Genomic DNA, 10,950 nt, shown 5'->3' with positions numbered 1-10,950 from the left:
CGGCACATAGAACATGCGACCTATTGCAAATCCTCGACGCCTTGGTTGCCACTCACGAATGCTTTTTTTCCACACAAAGCTATTAGGCATCTGCTTGTATGTTAACTCACAAGCACACGGATACCGTTTATTTGCTTCAAACCACGCGAGGAACATGCCGTGCCTAACTGTCTGGCGTTCAAGCACCGATTCCACAGAAACATCATCGTCGAAAACAATGTTTTGTTCATTCGGCAAATGAAAGCTCAATCGTTCAACGGCTGGATTTCGGAATTGGATGTCATAACTAAAAAGACGCCACACAGCTTCACAAGGAAAGATGTATCTACAATCATAATACATACTAATCTCATCTATTACCTCACTACTATCTTCAGTTTCAGTACTCTTATAAAATTGGGCAGTAACTCGATCATTATCCTTATTCACATATTTGAACAAATACTTAATAGAGCGAGACTGGTTACACCACTCAACATTAATGTGTGCTCTATACTTCATTAACAAATATCTATTGTGCGGCACCACGTATCTATTATCCAATTCAATACCGCTTTTGACAACTGTATTCCCATTATCACTACGCTTGTAAACAGGATACCCATTGAAGTCAAGATTAGTGGCCTTAGAGAATTTCTTGGGAAAATGTTTTGAGCAACGACCGTTGACCATACAAGGTGATTTCTTGTTTGCCACGCCACATGGCCCATGAATCATGAAATCACTAACAGCCTTAAAATATTCAGGGTCAGTGTTTTTTTGGGGGATCTCTGCAGTTATCAAAGAATCAACATTGGCTGCAAATTGTTGTGAATCAGTACGCTCAAGGAAGAGAAAGATGTGTGCATGTGGTAATCCTCGCTTCTGGAACTCGATAGTATAAATCACTGCAACAAAACAATGAATATCAACATATAGAGAAATTTTGCCAATAATCTATAATTAATAAATCAAGAAGAATTACACATACCAGCTATAATTTTTCCAAAAATAAAACCACTACTTATCTCCCTAACCAGAGTATCCAATTTCATTTTAAATACACGACATAATACATCAGGACGATCTTCAGGTCTCAAGTTCCGCCCTTCCAACAGTCGTTGTATTTCTGGCCATTTTGGATTACATGTAAAGGTGATAAATAAATTTGGATAACCAATCCAACCACATATTGCCATAGCATCTTGGTAATTCTGAACCATATATCGAGCACCACCTGTGAAGCTAGAAGGCAATACAATACGCCTGCCATGAGTCCTGGGCTGAACTTCTCCACGCGTCAAAGCATCAAAAAGCCCTTTATATGATCCACATCGTAGACTTTTTTGATGTGTACGAATGTAAAGTAGTCGAGCAGATTCAACCATAGTGTAGCCATCAACTAAAAATTGTTGAAATAATCTTTTAGCAAATAAAAATGTTGAAATTTCATTCAGCCGCTCATGAATACGAAATGAAAGATATTCGCGGAGAGAAACACTATGTCGTGCTCCTTTATCAATATGTCTTTCAACATTGAAAGGGATATCCTCTCTATAACCATCTTCACCATACGGGAACAAAATTGGATACTGAAGTGGGAGGTATGCTGGATTAAGTTCAGTAATTCTCTTAAGCACACCTGATTTTGTTTCTATTAATATATCTCTTTCACCCAACATTGGATCTAAATCACCAACAACAATAGCAGCAACCTCTGACACTGTCGGTAGATTATATGTTTTGGCATCCTGAGTGCGTTTCCCAATTAATTTCATTTTGACGTCGACTCTGGGATTTTTCTGTATTTCATGTCTAGCCATTCGAAATGATCTAACCAAAACATTGTTCTCATCTAATGTTAATTGAATATCAGAAACAATATCTTCATGTAATTCTTTGACCTCATTGTCGCCGCTACAATCAAAATTTAACACAAATCAGTTATATATATATATATATATATATATATATATATATATATAGCATGAATGTGTAGATATCTATGTTTGTGCATAACCACACATGCGAATTACAACTAAGTATACCAATTACATACTAAAAGAGAGCATACCTAACAGCATTAAGCCGATTGAAAATCTCATTTTCTGGGTCATGGATGTAAAGTTGTGCAAACTTCGGTTTATTACCATCAACCGGCAATAAACTGCCCAACAAATGAAAATTCTGACCATTTAATCTGAACACTGGAGGAGCTCCACCTATGTTAATATCTTTGTCAACACGACCTCCCATTGATGTGAAGCTAAACATGTTATTGTACGACCGTATATGTTGCAAAAAATGTTTGCTTCGTGGAGTTTTGTCGAAAAATAAATCAAAAATGATTTTCGGTGGAATATTTAATCTTGGTAACTTAATCTTGCCATTACTACAACAAACTGAATATCTTGCAGCACCATTGACTTTCACATCCTTCAATTTCTCATCCGTCCAAAAGAACGCTTTACAATGTTGGAATTTAAAAACTGCATCACCTATATCATAATATAGCACTACAATACAATAGTAAATGTTGTTAGTACATCAACAAATATTTTCCAAAAATAAATAAATTAAATAAATAAATATAATGACTTAAAAATTCAAATTATTCTTTAGTTCTACAAAATCTAACCTTTATTGTCAACACCCAAACTTCGAACACTTGAAAAAACCACATTACATTTCTTTTTGTCATCTACACAGATTTAAAATAAGCATTAATATATACACATAAAATAATTAAATAAACTACACAATAAAATACAATTACACTAAAAGAAATAAACAAATACCAATTATCGGTTGACTTGTTTCGCCATTCTCAACTGTAAAATTACAATTATTAGTACTTGAGGTTTGTAACACATCGGCCATAATGTTCGACTGAACTTCAACTGGGTTACAAATTGCACTTCCTGCATCTATATACCCATACATATGAACTCCCATTAATTAGTCATTCAAAGTGTAGGATTTAAATACAAAATGGATAATATTATATACAATAATATATAAGACAATAATAATGTGTGTATGTTAAAAAATTAAATTTATTTACGTACGTACAAAATTACATATCAAATTGCTGATAAAATCTTTTTTTTTTCTTGACGAAAAAATACGTAACAATTTAAAACTACAAACCTAAAGAAAAAACAAATATTTATGATAAACAATAGTAAGACTAATATTTACAACTTAAAACGTAAATAATAAATAAATTTATTCTATTTACTTACAAAATAAAATACATTTGAATTATAGTTACTATTATTATTAACAGCAACAATTCTAGAAAACGGAGGCCTAAAAACTCCAGGAAATAATTGTCGCTGTAAATTTGACTGATGCACAGCACGATCTTTACAACGAACATCAAAACTCGCTTGGTAATCACAATTTTCTAAATTAATTAAAAATTATACCATACTGTAGATTCATAATTTCTACAGCATAAATATTATGATTCTACAATATAAAAATTATGGAGATCCATAATTTCTATGTTGTAAGTCCATAATAATTATGGATCTACGGCTTAGAAATTATGGATCTATCCCATGTTCACCATATGCTTGGTAAACACGTTTCCACATCATAATTTGCCCAATTAAACATAAATAGCATTTCATTACTAATTATGTAGTTAACTAACATACTTAAAATGAAATTATTAATTCCTAAACATTTTATAAAAAAAAAAAAAAGAAAGAAAAAAAAAAGAAGAAGAATTAACAACCCAATATATATATATATATATATATATATATATATATATATATATATATATATATATATATATATATATATATATATATATATATATATATATATATATATAAAATAAAAAATGAAGAGATGAAGACGAAAGATCTAATCTGAGCCCTCTTCATTTCTCACTTCTCTCGTCTTCATCTAACCCTCTTCATTCCATGATTTCTTTGATGCTATGTATCTCTCTCTTACAACCTAGAACAGATGAGGAAAAATGGTGTTGACCCTTATCCTCTGTCTGTCACGGCTTCATCTCGAACATCTTCATTTTCGGAGGTTACCGATGTTCTCTCTCTCTCTCAACCTTGAACGACAACTATCAATTTGTCTTCATTTAGGTGGAAATCGTACTAAACTGAAGCTAAGTTCATAATTACAGATATGTTTTCTCTTAATTTCTTGCTGTTATTTAGTTTTTTTTTTTTTTTAATGTCTAACTATGTTTATCACTTTAATTATCTTTATCATCTCCAAATATATATGAGATCTGTTTCAAATTAGTTCTTATTTCTCAAATTAACAGTATTTGTTTGATTCAGAATGCATGCAGTGAAATTTTTAGTCTGTGCTACTTTTATTTTCATAGATTGAAGACCTATTTAGTTTTTTTTTTCTTCTTTCAATTTTCTACATCTTGTATTCCCGATCCTGAAATGATCCTATATGCCTAATTATATATTTATTTGTTTGTTAAATTAGATCCTGATTTTGTTTATAATAGAGGATTATTGTTATTTTCTGGACGAAATATAATTCCCTACACTGTTTATGGAGAAACCCCTAACTCAATGTTTGTTTAAGGCCTAATTTTAGGGTTTCCCTAAACTAAATCCTACAATACTGATAATTTTCAGAAAGTTTATACTTATATTTTTATATTCACTATCAGATTCGATGAATTTTTGTAAAGCTATAGAGACTATACCTAATTTTTGTTTAACTCTTGTTCTTTACTTACATTAAACTTGTAATTTGGTAACTATATCTATTTTGAAAACACATTTTAGAGGACACCAAATCTGCACATTACAACCTAATGAAAGCAATATCAAAAATGGAAAATCTTGAAAAAAATATGAAAAATACCTTTTTTTTTTCTTTTCATTATTCTGAATGAAACTTCAGTGGATATTTAATTTTTTTATAGTGCATGAAAATTTGTAAAGCGCAGCACACAGTGATGTTGAAACTGACGTTGTAACACAAACAATCTGTAACGCAGTTCGGGCAAACAACCCTAATCTGCGAGGCACTTCTCAATTTGAGAACTTGCCTAAATCCACTAAAAGCTCAATATTTAAAGTACACTGTTTGGAACCTGAGATTACACAATAGAATGATCTTTCCTACCAACTATTGAAACCTAAACACATGTAGTACTTTCTAGGGGAATTTAGTATCCTATTCTCAAAGACTCTCGTACCTCACAAGATTAATGTTGAATGCTTGAGGTCTACAATAAAGGACATCCCCTATTTATAGTAGCTATTCCTAACAGATTCGTGAATAACAAACTATTCCTAATCAAAATAGAACTAGAAAATCTTCAACAACAAATCCCCTTAGAACTAGTATTCTTCAATAACTATTCCTCTTAGTACTGATATTCCTTTATAGAACTGGAATTCTTTTTGCACATAAATTTGACAAAATACTTTGAGTCAACATTCTCTCCCTTTGTCAAATTTTTGGCAAACACCTTGGTCTCTGTCTTTCTCCCCCTTAGTTGATGCCACAGTGGTGTTTGATTGATGGTAGATTAATGACAGGTTAGATCACTATCCCATGTGTAGCTTTTATCAGATGATCTTTTCCCCATCATAACACATTCATGTTTTTGGTTGTAGACTTTACAATTCTCTTTGGAAAATTCTACTTTGAGTTCATCATCACACAGTTGACTTATACTGATAAGGTTTGCTTTGAGTCCTTGTACCAAAAAGATTCTTGGTAATCTGGGCAGTCCATGGACATTCAAGGTACCACTTGCGATAATCTGTCCTTTTCCTCCATCTCCAAAAGTGACATGCCCTTCATTTTTGTACTGGATATTCTCAAGATAATGTGGATTTCCTGTCATATGTCTTGAACATCCACTGTCAAAATACCAAACACTTTGTTCTTGGCTTGTTTCTGAGGTATACGCAACAGCTTGTATTTGATCCTTTCTTACCCATACTTTCTTGCTGTTATTTTTGCTTTGTACTGTCCAATCTCTGTTGTTTTGTCTGTAATAGAGATCATTTTGTCTTTTGAAGCAGTATGCCTTTATGTGTCCCAATTTGTGGCAGTAATAACATCTGATTCTCCTTCGGTGTTGAAAGTGATGTTGTGACACCTCAGGATTTTCAGAAGAGTGGCTTTCACTGGACGCTGGATTTGGAGATCTAGGCCTTCCATCTAGTGCCTTGATTTCTTGTAACAGTTTGGCCTCTCTGTTTTTAGATTCTAATAATTCATTTTGAGTTTCTTTGAGGCGCTTTTCTTCTCTATCTTTTTCACCTTTTAGAAACTGATTTTCTTGCATGAGCTCTAGATTCACTTTGATGATTTGTTCCCATTTAGCATACAATTGGGTATATGACTCTAGCAGTTCTTGCATATCATTTTCGTTTTCGTTGTCATTCTCATGATTTACGGTGAATGCTACGAAATTAGTGTTGGTGTCTTCTTCACTATCTGAGTCATCGCTTAGTGTTGCCACATATGTTTTGTTCTTCCTTTTAAAATATGTTGGACATTCTGACTGGATGTGTCCAAACCCTTTGCACTTGTAGCACTGAATTCCTTCAGGTTTTAGACTCTCCCTTCCTTTTGAAATAGATTGATTTTGTCCAGTTGGGAAGTTCCCTTGATTGATTGAAGCACTTTTGCTTCTAAATTTGTTGAATTTTTTGAGAACTCTGTTGAAATTCTTTGTTAGGAGAGCAATTGATTGTTCCATGGTTTCAGTATCAATTTCTGGACTCTCTTTCTGCTTTGATTGGAGCGCAATTCCTTTGTCATTATTTTTCCCTTTTTGCAATATCTCAAGCTCATATGTTTGAAGATTTCCCATTAGATCACTGAGTTTGTAGGTGTTTAGATCTTTGTTTTCTTGGATGGCTGTAACCTTTATCATAAATCTCTCAAGTAAGGAACGTAGGACCTTTTTGACGAGCCTAGGTTCAGGAATAGGTTCGCCTAGGTTAAACGCATCTCCAGCAATCCCTAAAACTCTTGCACTAAACTGTGAGATATCCTCATCTTCTTCCATTTTTAAATTCTCAAACTGTGTTTGTATCATTTGCAGCTTGGATTGCTTAACAGAAGTATTTCCTTCGTGATGATCACATAGTATATCCCATGCAATTTTAGCTATGCCAGTGGTAGCGATTAGTTTGAAAGTATCTTCACTTACCGCTCCATATATGGCATTCATTGCTTTTGAATTGTAATTATATTCTCTTCGCTCTTCTTCATTCCATTCTGCTTTAGGTTTTTGATTACCTTTATCATCAACTGGATTCTTCCATTCTTTCTCAACGGCTTCCCAAACTCCTTCTCCTTGTGCCAAAATATAGATTTTCATTCTAGCTTTCCAGTAGGAGAAATTTGTACCAAAGAGAGCAGGGGGGCTGGTGCTTGACAGTCCTTCTCTGGGAAACTCCATTAGGATCCTGCTAATAATTTAAGCAGTTTGGCTCTGATACCAATTGAAAATTTGTAAAGCGCAGCACACAGTGATGTTGAAACTGACGTTGTAACACAAACGATCTGTAACGCAGTTCGGGCAAACAACCCTAATCTGCGAGGCACTTCTCAATTTGAGAACTTGCCTAAATCCACTAAAAGCTCAATATTTAAAGTACACTGTTTGGAACCTGAGATTACACAATAGAATGATCTTTCCTACCAACTATTGAAACCTAAACACATGTAGTACTTTCTAGGGGAATTTAGTATCCTATTCTCAAAGACTCTCGTACCTCACAAGATTAATGTTGAATGCTTGAGGTCTACAATAAAGGACATCCCCTATTTATAGTAGCTATTCCTAACAGATTCGTGAATAACAAACTATTCCTAATCAAAATAGAACTAGAAAATCTTCAACAACAAATCCCCTTAGAACTAGTATTCTTCAATAACTATTCCTCTTAGTACTGATATTCCTTTATAGAACTGGAATTCTTTTTGCACATAACTTTGACAAAATACTTTGAGTCAACAGTGCATATTACATATATACATGTTACCAACAAAAATGATTGCATTTTAATCATTTTCAAAATTATATTTTTTTTCTACAATTGACATACCACTTTTAATAAATATTTATTGCAGATTTCACAACAAATGTTAAGCAAATGAGGACCCTGGTGCAACTGAAATAAGAACACAATCATTCATGGAATTTGAATGAAGACAAATAGGTATGAAACATTGTACCTTTATTTGAGCCAACATATTTCCTTTTTCCACATATCGTAGTTGATCCTGTCAATTTCTTCATTCTTACTGCAATTACTAACAATGCAATCACATTAATGGTAGATTCTTTCAAAATGAGTGGAGAATAGAGATGTTTCTTTGTTAGACTTAAATGAGTTGTATATATAGATATCAAATTTGAGATAATTGAAAAGTCACTATCACACATTACTTTTACAAAGTCAAAACTTACCATCAGCAATTAATGCTTGATAGTAAGGCTATGTCTATAAATAAAGTAGAAATATTGTATGTATTGGATTTTGTGTAACTTGGATTCTATTCAATTAATGTGATAGCTATTTTTAAAATTTTAAATAAGAAAAAAATCATTTCAAAATCATATCAGATTTGGTTTTCCTTTTCTCCACCATCTGGATGAATGAATAATTGAATATGCCACTTTTGTAAATGGCATATGCCCAGGTTCTTGTCCAAATAAAAGTGGGTTCACACTAACCCATGTAAAATGCAACATTGAGTTGAGATGTATATATGGAGATGTAGCCTGTAGCTGCATTATATTGCATAGCAAAATTTCCCTTGGCATGCAGCCATGGAAAGCAGTCTCATTACTTATTGTGTCTCTTCCAAATGTTTAATGGTGCCCTCTGCCAAAGGAGATTTGCCTAGCAATTCACATATAATAAACAACAAATTAAAAAAACAACAAAGTTAAATACAAAAAAAATAGAACAAACCGAAAATTAATTTAATTATTATATAGACAGAGTCACAGACATTGTATTTACAAATTATTTGAAGTACTAATCGCGCTGCATGTATATTCATAATACTAACACAAAAATTTTGAAATGCTTGTGTAGATGGTGCAACATTAAGGCGAACATACAACCAAAAACCAGATAACGATGCAAGTGAGTTAGTATGTTTAAAGTTACTAAAGTTTTAATTCCAACATGCAAAGGTATGGTTCCATTGTATCTTAATCTTTTATTCTTTTGTTCTTTTATATCGAAATTTCGTTGTGCATATTGCATTCCTTTGCTCATTACTTGCATTTGTTAAGTTGGGTAAACTTGTTTTTTTTTTTTTTGTTACTCAATTTCTGCGAAACTGTTTTCACTGCTCATTGCTTTGATAGACAAGTGTAAAAGTTACCATTAGACATTTTTTTAAAAAAACTTGTTATCATATTACCCGTTGGTGACTAATAACGTCAAGCATAACTATATGAGATTGTGTTTTCTCTTCCGAAATATAGTATAACTTACAGCAAACAACAATTGGATACAATTTTCCAATTGTGGTTAACTGTGATCACCCCTTATTGCTTTGACAGACCATTGCAATTTTATGTGTCCATTTTTTTCTAAGTTGTTAATATATTATGATTTGCTGACTATTATGTGTTTCTGTAGTAGTAATTGTTTAAACAATCCCTTTACAAATTTAGTCCTTTTTTTTTTTTTTCTTTTCGAAGTTCTTAGTATATGATGATTTGTTGACTAATATGTGTATGTCTTATCTATATCTAATTAAACATAATGTCTATTTGGTTTTTACAAAATATATGGCAATTTAGTTTTTTTTTTTTCCCTAATTTCTTACTATATCATCATTTGTTGAGTAATGTCTTTTTATCATCTATAGCAAACTGTAGATCAAACTAATAGGGCAAGGTCTAAGTGTAAAATATCAACATCATGTGCGATTTTCAGTATATAACTTATAAGCAAGTCCGTCAACTTGAATCTTATGTGTTTTTGCCACTCTTTACATGTTTTTCTATGATATTATCTAATCATGATAGGGGCAAATGATGATAAACATGTCTGATGCCAATTTTTTGGACAAAGTGTTAATGAAAATTATTGAGATTAGGATATTACCTAATATCAAATATTGGTAATCTGTTTTCAGATATTTATTTTTACAGCTTTAGCCTTTTTTTCAAGTTGAGTAATTTTTTTCTTTGTCTAGATGTTGACAATATGTGATGAATGGTTGATTAATAAGTGTTTGTCCTACATATACCTATGTGAAGATAATCCATATTTGCCTAGGAAACATAGAGTTGAAATTAGCATCATATTACATTAAGTAGACTTAGATAACAGCTGCAACTAAGACAAAGCCAGTTTACAAAAACACAGAACATCATCACCCACCTACACCTAGTCACCATACTATTAAGTGAACCTTAACTTTACAGTTCAACCAATTCAGCCTTCAAAACACACCAGCAAAAATACACATTAGGGTGGATTACCAAAAACATAAAACCTAGTCTTAGTGCAAGCCATTTTCAACATATTCCCTTTAATGCTACTCCATTTACTTCTCCTTCTTCACAACAGCAACCTTAGGTTTCTTTGAGCTCCCAACAGCATCAAAATCCTTCATTAGGCACCTCTTAAGAGGAACAGCAACAGCCCCATCATCTAGATCTGTAGGAATTTCATCCAGCCCAACACACTGGTCCTGGTCAAAGTCTTCAGAACCAATTTCCAGTCCTTCACACTCTTCATCATCACTAACAAACACTTGCTAAATGAGAAAAAAAAAACTTAAGCATTAGCTACTAAGTATTTGACATTTGTTAAAAGCATTCCTTTTTGTAGTTTAGATGATATCTACCTCGCAGGCTTGACCAACATCCAAACCACCATCAGCTGACACGATCTCAGATTGGCCGCAAGCTAAGAAACCTGAGCAGTGCTGTGTAAGCACTGCTTCATCTCTACAAACACGTAG

General features: G+C 32.8%; 1 protein-coding gene across 1 annotated transcript in view; it reads right to left on the bottom strand.

Moving 5' to 3' along the window:
- LOC109159928 overlaps nucleotides 1-2,235 on the bottom strand; it is a 4,340-nt gene extending 2,105 nt beyond the window's left edge. Inside the window, exons 1-3 of the mRNA XM_019308040.1 lie at nucleotides 2,054-2,235; nucleotides 971-1,896; nucleotides 1-887 (exon numbers count right to left, since the gene is read on the bottom strand). The exon at nucleotides 1-887 is cut by the window's left edge and continues 331 nt beyond it. Coding sequence (XP_019163585.1) covers nucleotides 1-887; nucleotides 971-1,896; nucleotides 2,054-2,235 — 1,995 coding nt within the window. The remainder of the gene's footprint in view (nucleotides 888-970; nucleotides 1,897-2,053) is intronic.
- Between the last annotated feature and the right edge of the window lie 8,715 nt (nucleotides 2,236-10,950).

Source organism: Ipomoea nil, unplaced genomic scaffold (assembly GCF_001879475.1).
Source record: "Ipomoea nil cultivar Tokyo-kokei standard unplaced genomic scaffold, Asagao_1.1 scaffold2845, whole genome shotgun sequence".
Lineage (NCBI taxonomy): Eukaryota > Viridiplantae > Streptophyta > Magnoliopsida > Solanales > Convolvulaceae > Ipomoea > Ipomoea nil.
This window is presented reverse-complemented; position numbering and strand designations above follow the sequence as displayed.